The sequence below is a fragment of the Macrosteles quadrilineatus genome, unplaced genomic scaffold, assembly GCF_028750875.1.
Source record: "Macrosteles quadrilineatus isolate MER2022 unplaced genomic scaffold, UCM_ALF_1.0 Scaffold_4__1_contigs__length_99947679, whole genome shotgun sequence".
Classification (NCBI taxonomy): domain Eukaryota; kingdom Metazoa; phylum Arthropoda; class Insecta; order Hemiptera; family Cicadellidae; genus Macrosteles; species Macrosteles quadrilineatus.
Genome location: NW_026542597.1, coordinates 63452496 through 63468365, shown reverse-complemented (window position 1 = coordinate 63468365; position 15870 = coordinate 63452496). Strand labels below are relative to the sequence as shown.

General features: G+C 32.3%; 1 protein-coding gene across 1 annotated transcript; it reads left to right on the top strand.

The window, feature by feature from the left end:
* The first annotated feature begins 1984 nt into the window (after positions 1-1984).
* Positions 1985-15196, top strand: LOC128992992 (glucose dehydrogenase [FAD, quinone]-like). The gene is made up of 2 exons (XM_054416742.1): positions 1985-1989; positions 13206-15196. The coding sequence occupies exons 1-2, from the start codon at positions 1985-1987 to the stop codon at positions 15136-15138; spliced, it is 1938 nt and encodes a 645-aa protein (XP_054272717.1). The 3' UTR covers positions 15139-15196.
* Positions 15197-15870: the final 674 nt, after the last annotated feature.

Sequence of the window (15870 nt, the reverse complement as noted above, 5' to 3'; positions counted from 1 at the left end):
GTAACGGTTGTCTTGTATTTGTATGAAATACAAGAATTAGTATTTTGTTTCCCTTGAATCACACTGGAATGTGGCCAGTCTTTTAAATAATAGGATACTTTTTATATATGAATGCAACTATTAGGTAGCAAACTTAACATTATTCGCATCCATAATTCACACGTTAACATTATTATAAAGCTAATACAACTATAACAAATCTAGTTGACATCACATTATTCCATTTATTGCTCGCGTTATTTGCATATTCTCAATTAGTAATACGAATGAGTTTACACAACCATAACTTCCCTTTGTAAACTGTCATGGCATTACAGCGATTAGATAACTTTTGAATTGAAAATTACTGGTTTGTGTGTATTAGCAAACAAGTTTATTTGTCAACAAACTTATTATTGCACCTTTATGTTAGTAAACAACTTTAATCAACATTTTGAATTTAAAGATTAAGTAAATTTTGTTTAAAAAAATAACCGTGTTTAATATAAATTTAAATGATTCAGATGTAATTGTTTGTTTGAAATACAAATCGTTAACATGAATATGGAACAATTGCTGTAACAATCTCGTAAACAAACACAACTTAACAAAAATATTAATAATACTAGATTTTTATGATCCCTGAATCAGAATTTTAATGTTATTTAATAATTTTATATTTTAATTAAAACTTATTGTGATAGGTAAAATTATACCCAACCCAACGTAAACAGTTAGCACAATATTTATTCGAATTAGTAAAACACTTATAAACCTATTTTTTTACAATGACCAATGTAATTATTAGTTAGGGATTAGCACCCTGTTTATAGCTACAAGCTTCGTGATATTTTTGAAATGTTTTAAGCCGTAAATTACCAAATTAAAAATGTTAAAAAACTACTTAAATATATGTTTTTATTCAAGTATAAATTTCATCCAAGAAAGTATCAGCAGGAATACAACTGCATTGCAGAAGATTGTACAATGTGTTTCTCAAAGCTATAATAGAATTGATAATGAGGATGTTAGCATAAATCCACATGAATTATTTCTCAGCCGCATGTGACGTATTCGTACCGTAATTTTATGTCAACGATAAAAATAAAAATTTATTAATTTAAATAGTTAGAGATATCAATCATAGTTAAATATATCTTTGTAAACAAGTTACAGTTTTTCAAGTACAAATTGAAAATAAATAATTTACTTTTATTTAAATGCCCTCGTTTTTCTTACACTACTAATACTAAAGTTTGGTTTTAGAGTAAAGATATCTTATAAGGGTAAACACTTATATTACTTTATTGTTTAATATTATATACATTGAATAGATTGACTTACCTTTAAAGAATCTATGACCCTTAATAATAGTTTAATTTTTTATGCATTTTCTAATCACGAAATTATCTACTATACATCAATAATTATAAACATAAAAATGTCCAAGTAACTTTGACATTCAAAAATCTCAGATTCTCAAGAAGCTTTAATAATTTTAATTGTAATACAACCATAATAAAATAATGTATAAACTATGCTAGACGGTTTCTATTTGTTCAAAACATTTTCATCCGTAAAAAATTTAGTAAGTTATAAGAACCACATTCTTTTTCTAACATATTATAGTAAATTGTAAACCATCATTTAAAATATTATAAATCTATTGCAGGTGGGGAAAGCATGACTATTTTAAAATATAAGTATATTTTCTATAAAAAATGTTCCGTTTATTCTAGAGTCACAATTTCGAATGCCTCTACTTCTGTAGTCATGCGGGTAAATAATGATATTTACCAGTATGCAGCTTTGTTTGTTGTTTTGTCTGATTTAAATTTCTACAGTGGTTGACTTGAAATGACCCTTCGGTATTCGGTAGTTTGTATGTTGTGAAATAGCATGTAAGCTAAGGTACCACTTTTGAAGGTTTGTGGTGTAAAAAATAATTGAAAGTGATTCGTTGGCTCAAGTTGGTAGTTCCACTTACTTTAGATTTATTACAGCAATGTCGTGAGTTTGGTTACTGGTTTCGGTCACAACTTTTGATCAGTACAATTCAAATCTCTCACTGTACTTTCTATCCTCTTTGTTAGATACATTCTTCCTGGCAACAGCTGTGAAACTGTAGAGTAATAGTAGATTAAACGATAAACACAACAATTCCTCATATAATTTCCTCTTTGCAGTATATAAACCCTACAATCAAATAAAAACCTTTCAACCCGTTGACAAAGTAACACACGGTTTAACGCCAATAAAGCTAAGATCCCCAAAACAAGGGTAGGTGGCAGTTCATCCTAAAAGCATTGTCCTGTTACCTGTTTGGCAGTTGCTTTTTCATTGCTGATACACTATTTTTTTTACGTTTAGTTTTTGAAAGGGTTAATTTATTATTCAAGTGAAGAAAATTATTCAACATTTATACATGGATATCACTACGAGAATAATTTATACCAATAACGATTCAATGGATTTTTCACAAATAAAAATATTTTAAAATCATATTAGTGAAAGAAAATAACTAAAAACTACTTACAGTTTTAAATTAAATAGCAATTTACAGAATGTCTTTCCAAAATATATTGTAATGTTATGGTAGATAAAACTAATGAAAGCTGCCTTGGTATTTAAAAGTCTAACAGAATAAATGCCTAAAATTTCACTTTTGCTGGCAATAAAGGTAAGTTATTCCGACCACAAAGTCGTTAATTTTCTTAATGGGTTACACAACATGGTCACCTGGAGATAACTTAAGTTACTTCAGTGTTCGGTTGATATTATTATAGCCTAAGTTATTTAGTGTCCTTCTTTTTACATAGTGGAAATCTTTTCTCATGTCAATATACCATGCCTGATACCAAATTTTACTTTTTCCTTAAAGACTTTCCTTATCATATTTCATTTTTGCTTTTTAAATACCCAAACCTAATATTTTATTTTAGTTCTTTTTTAGTTGGAATTAGAGGTGAACATGGCAGACAAAGATTATATATTATCTTCGTTATATTCTTCCGTTCACTCCTACACCTCCACAATACAATCCTTGGACATTGGAGGAGTTTGGCTTTATTTTCGTTTGGTGGTGTTCTAACTTACAGTTGAACTTAACCAACGACCCAGACTATATTAATTGTAGGTACATAATCCTGAAATTATAGCCAATACTATAAATTTAAATAAAGTTTACACATATAGGGTGTCGCACGAAGGGGTTTAAACGTTTGATTTTACATTACGCGCCCATTCATGCACCGAACTTTTTGAAACTTTACACAGTTTACAAAGAAGTTCTAGAAATATTCTGGAAAAATTTCAACTCCCTAACCTTAGTAGAAACAAAATGGTGGTATATTCAAAAACGTTACTTTAAAAACATTAAAAAAGGTATTTTTGGTTTTATAAAATATTTTTATTGTTACTTTCCAGGGCAATATGACTTTTAAATAAAAAAAAGCCAGAACATAGCCTAATGGAAAACTAAAAATAAATCAAATAACTAATAAATAATAATAATAAATAAATAACTAATAATAGCCTAAATCATGAAAGTAGTTTTTATAGATAGCACATTGGTAAATTTGTCAATATGCCATCATTTTTGTTTCTACTAAGGTTAGGGAGTTGAAATTTTTCCAGAATATTTTTAGAACCTACTTTGTAAACTGTGTAAAGTTTAAACAAGTTCGGTGAATGAATGGGCACGTCATATAAAATCAAACGTTTAAACCCCTTCGTGGGACACCCTACATTACAAAGGGTAACGATGGCAAAATATTTTTGTATAACATTTTTTGCTTTACAATAAGAAAAAAGACTATGGATCTAATTAATTAAATATAAGGTTTTCAACCAAACATCCGATTAGTTTATTCATAAGATATATACTATTTACATATGTTTAAGACAGTCGCATTTGTTGAAAACCCAATGCGACAAGATTGTTACATTTCCACACAAATTTGCAAAGAATGCAGCAAATGACCATAAATACCACTGTGTGTTGAAGCGACAAACGTTTATCATTGTAATTGAATCATTATTTTCAACGAAAAAACTAATATTGCAGTTTTAGCAATAAAAGAAAGTAATGGCAGTCGTACACGACTAAACGTATCACGTTTTGTCACATTTATACGCAAGCCTGGTACGTTAAAGATAATCTTATGCAAAAAGTGTGTATGCGTTTAAAAAAATGTAATGCAAAATTTACATTTATTATCAAATTCAATTATGACTAACTGAAAATACCGAACAAATAATGAATTATAAATTATTGTATTTAGGTGTTTCGTAATATTCGTATTTTAGTAAACTTTATGACACTGAATAAAACACCTGAAAGGTAAATTACACCATATTTTACCGAAACACTGTTGTAATTTAAATAGGAGGGGCTGTATGTATGAGGTATTTAAATTAACTCCACATGTTGTCCTTGTTGATATTACTGTTTAAACATTCAATTTAATGTATGTACAACAAAATATGTTATTGTTTATCTTTCTTTGTATAGTCATTTTCAATATTATTTTATTATATGTTTGATCAACTGATTATATTATCTGTGTAGATGGTTCACCAACAATCCTGTTTTACCTATGCAATTAATGTAACTAAACTTAACACGTATGAATTTTAACTAAATATTGTATTTCTAAGCTACACATCAAGGCTTTATTAAAGTGGGGAGGCTACACAAAGAGTCAGAAGGAGGTTAAATTATGTTGAGTAGTAGTTTTTATTAAATATGGTCCAATAATAAAAAGTGCTAAAAACTAGAACTGAAAAGATTCATTTTAGCCGAAACGGTGAAAGTTTGAACTGCGACGAATGAAAAATTTACCACCGTTCAATCAGTTCAAGTCTTATTTAATACCTCCATTTGGTGTGATAGAACTTCAATTATAAGATTCATTATAAGATTTTTATAGTATTTATTCATACACAGTAAATAACAAATACACATTGAAGTAAAAGAAGTATGACATTGAACATTGAAGTTGAAGTATTAACATGTATTATATTAAAATTGGGTGGTTAATAAAAAAACAAAAAAAGCATTCGATCATTAGAAATAGATATTACAATCACTTAAAAATAAAATAAAACTACTTAAAGCTTGCAATGCAGCCATTTAATAGTTTTGGGGTAAATTAAATACAATTAGATGCACGTGAAAGTCGCATTACAGCTGTTGAATGTCGCATGTGTCTTGTGTTGAAAGTAAGGCTACTGTGTGCTGATATTGCTGAAATAGCTGATCTTGCTGATATTGCTGATCTCTCTAACCAGCTGTCTATATTTAACAGATGGCGTTTTAAACTTTCCTATGGCGTTTTCTCACTTTGTTGTATTAAAATAGTAGTAGGCTTAATAAAAAGACTTTACCCATGATTTTAAATTGTAAGCATATTAATAATAAAGGGTGCGCCAAAAAAACCTAACAGAAACTGTTTTGTAATAAGTCAGATGTTATACTAACTAGATACCTCATTGTTGTAGTAAATGATTGCTTATGTTATGCCATTTTTATGTTTGGTAAAACATCATTTCGTCGAAAGAAGGTTACTGTCTAGTGTCGCGTGTGGCCCTGTTTGGAGTCATTGTATCATATGTTTTTGAGGACGAAAGTGGGAACACCCTGTAAACTCGGAACGCTATGTTGAAATACTGAGGGGGTTTTTGGTTCCACAACTGCGAATGTTAGGAGGGATAGACATGACGAACACATGGTTTCAACAGGACGGCGCAATTGGCATACATCCAACTATTCAATGACAGTTTTGCGTGAACTCTTTCTTGGTAAAGTGATCTCTTGGTTTTGTTATGTGCTGTAGTCAGCTCGATCCCCAGACTTAATTTCGTGCGACATTTGTCTATGGGTGTAGTTAAAAATCAAAAGAGTTTGTTTCAAAATTTCGAACCATCTCTGAACTACTAAATAATGTTAGTAGTGTGTACAATTTAACATTATTTAATACATAAAAATGTATTTTGTTCTTGAGTTATTCAGTATTAAAAACTGTCGGGTTATTTTGGCGCACCCTTTATAACTGTGATTGATTTGGCCAGTTTATTTGGTAAGATGATGGAAAAAAAGAAACACTTAAGTATTGCCTAAAAACTGGCCTAATAGACTACATTTAAAAGCGCGGCCAATTCAGCTGGATTGCTGACAGTATATGGTATTCGATGCTTATTTTAATCTCTCAATTGCTCTATAATTTACCAACGTTCAACCAAGGGAGGACAAGTATCATTAACCTAATCATGCCTCTCTCCCGTTACTTTTGAAACTGTTTGCGTAGGACGAGGCTCAAAACCGTCAGCTAATATTGGCTAGGACGTCACACCAACTAACATCATATTATCATGTTTAGCTCTAAAGAGTTTATCAATAAGCCATTGTATACATGGTGGAAGTAAATAGTGGTATTTTTACTTCCACCATGCATTGTATACACGTACATCATGCAGATTTAACTTAGATTTATTTTCAAAATATATCATACCTTACACTTTAGAGGAAAATAATTGACGATTGTAAGTGCAAAATTAACTAATACAAATCTTGTTAAAGTAGATTAATACAAAGAAGAAATGTTTCCAAGTATGTTAAGTAAAATTGAGCTTATTGATAAATTCAATTACCAACAATACATTTAAGTTACGAATTCACTTCCTATTTGAGATTGCTTATGATAAAATCAAAATGTCATATTGAAAATAATAGTTTATGTAATTCTACCGTAAATACCAGTTATTCGAATGTCACAAGTTATTCCTAAAAAAAAATTATGTACACCTGTTTAGAAAATCTAATTCCGTAGAAACAACCTAATAGGATACTCTTAAAATTATGTACATCTCAATATTAAATCAATGGTATTACCTATTGTAGTTCTAACTTATGCATATACCGAAAGAACGGGTTATAGAGTTCGTTCTACGTCGATATAACCAAAGAACTTGTGAACAATACATTGTTGATCTTATACATATTGCAAAGAAATAAATTACTGCCACAATACAAAAATACCCATTTGGGCAAAATGTTTTTCTATTCAACACTTTATTATAGCACTTATATATATATTCCCAATATATTTTCAAGAGATATTTTGTATCAAAGATCTTATTCTACAGATGTACCTTTTCATGGGTTTTGGTGATATCTCGTGGAATGCCTTCGGCATTAAGCTTTTAAAACTTTAAAGTTTGTGTCAATAGTGGTAGTTCGGAGGACCTGCGCATGCACGAGTTGTGGGCACATAACGCCCAGACGTTTCCATTCCAACCACGCATATATTTTGGCGCGCAGTTGATGGGCACAAAATTCGCACCGTCACTTGTGCCGCAACCTTTGCTAGACTGTTTCCATTCCTACAAACTCGGAGATTTGTGACGGGTACACGGTGAGCACATGTCCCCAGCACAAATTTGTAAGAATGGAAACTTACCTTTAGGTTTAAGTAGCGAAGGAGGTACGGTAAGGTAAGGTATGCATCGATTTCCAATAATTATTAGGCCTACTTATAATTTGAAAGTTTTCATCATGAATCACTTATCAAAACAATAGCAAACATTTACCTTCAAGTTTGTTTTGATTTCCTTATCATGATGTTTCGTTCTTATCAGTTTTAACAGTAGTTGCCATAACATTCTGTAGGTTGATAGTCATGAATTTTTGCTATGGTCTAGTATTAATGTTTTGTTCTCAGTTCGCAGTATGTGTACGGTAAGTTAATCGTTTAATTACTAGCAGTGTGTCAGTTTTATGGACTGGGACGTAGTAGTTAGTTTAAATTTTTAACCATGTTTTGCCTCCTGGATTGATGAAGAGTAATACTAATAGGTTAAATACCTTATTCACTTACCTTATTAATACCTTTTTAACTTATTACAACGTCTTCAATCCAAGTAGTCTTTTTATGATTACTATACTTTTTATAATTCAGTGTACCGGTCCGTACAACCACAACGCTAGTCACTTTTGTTTAGGCCGGCCAAAATATTAATTTCCAAATGCTGCTTGTATATATAAATGTTTCATGTGTGTATAATGTGTGTATGTATCCATGTGAACTTCAACCATGACCAATGCTATTAACAGTAATTTAACAAGACAAGAAGATTTGACAATGGAGCTGTTAGCTCCGAAACTATAGTAATCATAAAAAGACTACTTGGATTGAAGACGTAAATAAGGTATTTAACCTATTATTATTATTGTTACCTAGTTTAAACCCTTATTATATTCAGAACAGCAGTATGTTTGCATATATTTTTTAATTTTTTTTAGATATACAGGCAAAACTATTATACACTTAACAGTCACAATCATCAAATCGGACGGTTTAAAGATAAACCATAAATCTCTCAAACATATATGAATAATGAAAAATGAAGTTTATTTCCTACAAAAACCACAATATAACAATACATAAGATGTAGAGAAATATGACTGGCTACTTGATCCAGTAGTGTAACCAGTTTGTTTATACTAACTTATCGGCTGACATGACGTTGTAATTTATGGTCTAGCATCTTATAAAACATTGGATTTCGCCTGAACTGTGCATCTGATGGTATTACTCTGAAATATGGTATTTATAAACAATGAAAGTTATTACAACAAGATATTATTGATATAATATATGTTATATCACGGGGATATGTTGATATCTATTTATTCTCTCTTTTTTATATCCAAATACTAAACTAATACAATAGCCTCCTAGAGCCTAGCCATTATGTTAAATTTAAAGCAACTTCTATAATAGTTTTAATTAAATAATGATACTCCCTATTGCACACGATGAACAGGTTGGCGTTATAATAGCAATTTAAAGCAACTTCTATAATCGTTTTAATTAAATAATGATACTCACTATTGCCGCGATAACAAGTTGGAATTTGAATAACAGTACTGCTCTTGTTTTCGTGAAGCCCTGAGAAATAAGGACGCTAATGAATTACCAGGAGAAACAAATGAACATGCAGAAAAAAACTCATAATTGAGTTGGGACATTTACTTTGCCAACAAAAAGATTGCACAGATACAATATATATCAAACTAGCTGTTGTACCCGTGCTTTGCAACGGGAAGAGGACACGAATAGAAACATTTTGATATTTATAACATTTTTACATATGTCGTATAAAATAGTTAAACATCCGCCAACCCTTTTTAGAAACAAAATTAAACCTGTAACTTCGTTATACACCTCGAAATATTGCCGTGCCTTATCAAAAGGTAGTCTTTTGAAATATTAAAGAAACGATCTATACTATAAAAGGTTGTTAATAAATAAATTTTGCTCGTAAGTAGTAATGTCAATAACAGTTTATTTGTAATAGCCACCATACCCGTGCTTCGCAACGGGAAGAGAACGCTTAAGAGAATAATTATTATTCTATAGATCTGCTGTATGTAGATAAATTTTAGTATCACACTTAAAGTTAAAACTTTAAAATTTTAACTGGCTACTTTCGTTTCCCAATCATTATGTTTTAGTCCAGTCAAGGAATGAGGTGTAGAGTGCGTGAGCAGGTAACTAAGCGATTCCTTCAGAAACTTGTTCAGGGGGCTTAGGGTGTTAACATACCAAAAGTCCTGACTCCTAGGTGGTGATTTTGGGTTTTTTGATTATATCTCGAAAACTATCAATTTTATGTATACTATAGTAAATTATAAAATTGAAGAAGACTAAATTTTCTACAAGAAAAGTATATAATGTGTTTATTTTGGTTCAACAGATTACGAGTTATAACTTATTTAGTTGATATCTTATTAAAATCTTCTTCCATAAGAAATACATGTAAATTAGTATGTGAAATGGGGCGAATCCTATCCGCCGAAAGGAAATATAAATGATGTTCTGGAAATCTTGACAACATTTCCAGTAATTTGACACTTTAATCATTAAAATTGATCCAAAATTAAGGCGAGGGCGAGGTAACAATAATTCGAGTTTTGGTGTTTTTTTATTGGAAATATAAAAAAAAACCTTAAATCATCCCATTTTTAAATGCTCACCCTCGCTTTAATTTTTGACAAAATTTCATGATTAAAGTGTCAAATTACTGGAAATTTTGTCAATATTTCCAGGATATCAGTTATATTTCCTTTGGAAATAGGATTCGCCCCATTTCGCATACTAATTTACATGTATTTCTTATGGAAGGAGTATTTTAATAAGATATCAATTAAATAAGTTATAACTCGTAATCTATTGAACCAAAATAAACACATTATATACTTTTCTTGTAGAAAATTTAATCTTCTTCAATTTTATAATTTACTATAGTATACAAAAAGTTGATAGTTTTCGAGATATAATCAAAAAACCCAAAATGCGTACCTTTTCCCCCTCTTTTTCCCCCCTCCACCCCCTGGCTCACCACCTAGGAGTCAGGACTTTTGGTATGTTAACACCCTAAGCCCCCTGAACAAGTTTCTGAAGGAATCGCTTAGTTACCTGCTCACGCACTCTACACCTACTTTTGGATCATTCATTGACTGGACTAGTTTTGGGAAATAAACCATACAAATTCAATTAGTTTTTATAAGCATTTTGGAAAAAAGAAAGTCAATAAGTTAATAAAAAACTTCTTGATAAGCATTGTACGTGTTATTAAATTCACAGAAATTAATTAAAGATACGTCTTATAACACTTCAAATATATATTTTTTCAATTCCGAAATCATGGGAAAATCTTGATAAAATTATTTCTTATCGAATTATCTTACATCTATTGTACGGGTTGGCGTCTGACTTTTTGACCACTTATGCCGATATTTTGTCATATTATTCAAGAGGTCATATGACATCATAGAGTCATGAGATTATTTTCATACAGGTTTTCAATTATTGGAAAAGATTTCGATCGTGTAATACAATAAAAAATAATACAAGTACAGAATGGCACGTTGCCCAAATGAACGGAGTGTCCATATTTCGTTAAACTAATCGTGGTTTACAGCAACTGGATTAATATTTCAATAATTTGTATAAAGAAACATGTGCACGATTTAGCACGAAAAAGCAACAAAAAACCATTTAATTTATCTCTAAAAGAAATTTCTCAAAGAGCACCGGTAACTTACCTAGATTACAGAACCTACACCTTACCTAGACTTACATAAACAAAAAGCCCAAACTCGATACTACAAAAAAGATCAGGACAGAGCCATTTTAATGCGCTTGGATTGTGAAATTTATTAATTCGGTTTATATTTCTCTTAACCAACGCATTATTAGTCTGCAGAAGAAGTTCATTGTGCTCTTATCGTGTCTAATAACATCCAAACAGAGAAACTTTGCCTAAAATAGTACCTATATCTTGACAGATGTTTTACAGTGGCCTATTACGGACCGGGGCCCACTTGGTTGGCCTTAAGTGAGATTTGTGAAAATAACACTACACATCGACTGTAAAACAAATTTCACGAAGAGTAATTACCATTTAAGCAGTTACTGTCATGACAGGAAGTTCGCTTTCCTGTTGAACTAGATATCCTCATTCTTTCTAAGATAGCTTGATTATGTAAACGTAACTTTTTACGTAGGTAACAATTCACAGTATTTGCTTTTTGGAAATGCAGCATTGCTTTGTCATTTGCATGATTTGTTGCCAATGAAGCCGCATGACAGAAGTGTGTACCACATAAGATCCACCAATACGATTTCAATACTATTTAAAGATTCTTCCAAAAGCATTCTTCGTATTATCTTCATCAAAAAGAAGATAAACCAGTTAACATAGGAACAATAACTCCTATGACGGACGGTATAAGAAATATGACTAACTAACGCAATATTTATTATTGTTTCAACACCTATTTATACTCATTAAACAATGCTAAATGCTCTCATTTTTTATTTTACTCTTTTTGTCGCAGTTAGAAGAATTATCACAAGCCTTTAAAGCAACCGTCGGTTTCGACGGGCTTAACCTAGTTTTTTTTTAAATTTGTTTTGTGTCATCCAATTGTATTATAACGTACTTATCGGTGGTACACGTACCAGTGGTTACCCCGTTGATAATAAAATAGTAGTTTACACAACGATTGCGTAATGATAGTGCCAGCAGCACGAGTAGAAAATTTCAGTGTCGGTAACACTATTTACGCGAGTTGCCTACACTACTTTACCTACAACAGTGATTTACTTACTAAAAACCACTTCTCATAACTTCTAGGAGAGGTTATGTTTTCAGTCACAGTCAGTTCTGTTAGTCGGGTATAGTATGTGGATACTTTAAAATTAAATTATATTTATATAGTAGAAAAGTGATCAAACAAATTGCCGGAACAAAACAAACAACTCTATATCTTTCAGAGGTAAGGTTTAAAATAGGCAAGGAAATGATATGTGATTTGAATAGGACAAATCCCTACGTAAATTTGTCAACCAAACAATCATACGTATTATATTTATATAGTAGAAAAGTGATAAAACAAATTGCCGGAACAAAACAAACAACTCTATATCTTTCAAAGTTAAGGTTTAAAATATGCAAGGAAATGATATGTGATTTGCATAATAAATTCCTACGTAAATTCGTCAACCAAACAATCATACGTATTATATTTATATAGTAGAAAAGTGATAAAACAAATTGCCGGAACGATACAAACAACTCTATATCTTTCAAAGGTAAGGTTTAAAATATGCAAGGAAATGATATGTGATTTGCATAGTAAATCCCTCCGTAAATTCGTCAACCAAACAATCATACGTATTAACCTTGGCTAATGAGCCTTACTTAGATGTTTGTAAACGGAAATCTCCAGCTCACTTGCCAAGAGTAAGGATTGAGTTTGGAAGGAGAAACTTCCCGTACAACCAAAGCTATACAACGACTTCCCCTCTGGTATCAAAAAACATGTCTTGGTATCTTTAAGAATTAAGATCAATGAATCGTACGCCGATAGATAATTATTGATATTTATTTATATTGTCTTGTTATTGTTATATTTATTTGTTTGTTAGTTTAATTATTGGTATTGACGAAAGTTTTTCTGAGAAGCAGTTGTACTGAGAAACGCTTGAAAAAAAGGCATTAAAATTTATTTGTTTTAGTTTTAATTTAAATAATATGATACAAAAAGAATTTAAGTATCTTAAAAACTCCTTCTTAGCCTTTATTCTTTATGATGACCCAATACCTACAGAAATTTAGTTTACATAAAGGTAAACATTACATCTGGTTTGTCCCAGGTCCAACGTGTGCACGTACAACCCGCTGTTCCTGGAAGGCACGTGTTCCTCCCGCTACTCAGACGCTGCGGCTCTGCTAATAGACGAGGTGTTCTTATCCCTGGCTGAGGCAGACTGCGAGCTGGCCAACCCCTGCAACTACCCTCCTCAGTACAATCCTAGGGACTGGGAGGAGTTCGACTTCATCGTCGTAGGTGCAGGATCTGCCGGCTCCGTGGTAGCCAATAGACTGACAGAGATCGCCGGGTGGACGGTCCTCCTGATTGAAGCTGGAGGGGATCCTCCCAAAACATCTGAAGTGCCCAATTTATTCGATACATTATACAATACGGAATATCAATGGAATTATCGATCTAACTCTGAAGAACCGATCTGTTTAGGATTTACTGGTAGCCAATGCAACTGTGGGATGGGTAAAATGTTGGGTGGATCCAGTTCACATAACGAACTAATGTACGTAAGGGGAAACTATAAGGACTATGATGGTTGGGAGGCTCAAGGAAATGTTGGTTGGAGTTATAAAGACGTTTTGCCCTATTTTAAAAAGTCTGAGGATATGAGAGCTTCAGGAGTTAAGTGCACCCCTGATTTCTTCAACTACCATTCAGTCGGTGGCCCTTTAAAGGTTGATGACTATAACATTGACAATATAGAACCAATACGTTCCATATTGGCGGGAGGTTTATCTGAACTTGGATACTTCATAAACCCTGATCATAACGGTAGATATCAGTCAGGGTTCTGTAGACTATCAGCCACTATGGAAGATGATAGACGTTGTAGCACAGCAAAGGCCTTTTTAACTCCAATAAAAGACAGACAAAACTTGAGAGTAACTAAGTTTGCGCAAGCAACAAAAATATTAATAGACGAAAACACTAAGGTGGCATATGGCGTTGAGCTGATTGACAGAAATGGCTACTTAGTTAGAGTTATAGCTAAGAAGGAAGTGATATTGTCTAGTGGAGCCATCAGCAGTCCACAGCTGTTAATGCTTTCAGGGATAGGTCCGAGTGAACATTTATGGGAGCATGGAATAAATGTTATACACGATCTACCTGTTGGCAAACGATTGGAAGATCATCCAATGGCATATGGCGTAATGATATCACTTGACGTATCTTTACCAGAAGTCGACCAAAGACAAAGCATGTTTAACTTCTTATTGAAATTCAACAGCACTTTAGCTGGAAAAGGGATCAGTTCATTCGTTTTGTTTATGGAGAGTGAGAGGAAAGGTTTGGACTACCCAGATGTTCAAGTTTATTTTTATCACTATAATAAGAATTCAACTGGTATTTTACAGTTTGCTAGGGGTAACGGGTATAATGAAGAAATCGTTGAGAGTTTTAGATCTATCAACGAGCACTCACCCGTTCTGTTTGTTACACCGAATCTCGTCGGGTCAGAAAGTAGAGGTTCTGTCCGACTTCAAAGTAAAAACCCATTGCAATTCCCAAGGATAACTCTTGGCCATTACTCGGACCCAAGGGATGTTGATACTGTAGGCAAAGCCATTGATTTCCTTCGTGGTTTGGTGTTCACAGAACCGTTCAAAGCAGTAAATGCCAGATATCATGAAGTATTTGTTCGAAGTTGTTCAAAATTCCCTTATGATTCTCGTCCATACAGGGAATGTTTTCTTAGACACCTGTCGAGCGTCGGTTATCATTTTGTAGGCACGTGCCGCATGGGACCCCCGGGACACCCCGAGGCCGTGGTAGACCCTCAACTCCGGGTACAAGGTGTGAGTAGATTGAGAGTCATCGACGCCTCTGTGATGCCGAAGATTACACGAGGCAACACCAACGCCCCAACCATCATGATAGCAGAGAAAGGTTCGGACCTCATCAAACACACTTGGCTCAGCACTCCTTACAATGGTGTGGAGGGATTCAGCAGAGCGTTGCCTTTACAACTTAGAGGCTGGTAATACTAATCTACAAGACAAATAAAAGTATTGTTGTACTATTGTAGTTGTTGTATTCATTACATCACATTGGTGAACGATTTTCTAAATATCGTTAGTTATGAAAAAAAAAACATAACGTATGAAATGATTCGTACATGTTTAAATGTTTTTTAGTAATACAATTTGTAATTTTTCTATACATTTTGTAGATATTTTACTTAATTACAGCCCTAATTGTATTTAAATTTTTATCATTTATCACTAGATGCCACAACTTTTTCGTTACACTTTTAGCCTTTCAAAATAAATAAAATAGTAAACCAAAAATCTAATTAGTTGTTTAGTGGTGTTACCTAAGTCATATGACTATTATTTTAATTTGCCACTGTACCCGTGCAACGGGAAGTTGTACTAGACCTCTAAATCCAAACACTTGTTGAGTAGTTTGAATTTATAAACACAAAGCCACAACATTTATAAAAAAAGTATAACCTACATTGTAACTGTCCTACTTTTTGCATAAAAATATATGAAACACGTTAATTTCATAACTTTAACTCTCTAATAAATCAAAAGAAGAGCCTATGTTGATAAACCAACAGTTATACAATCTTTTTCCCCATAATCAATGACACTGTTTTAAATTAACCAGCGACATGGTTGTGTAAAATATTGTATTTAATTGCTTTGTATCAGCTGTCTGAAATAAATTTGGCAGTTCTGCTGGTTTAAATAGAAATTTCAACACAAAGG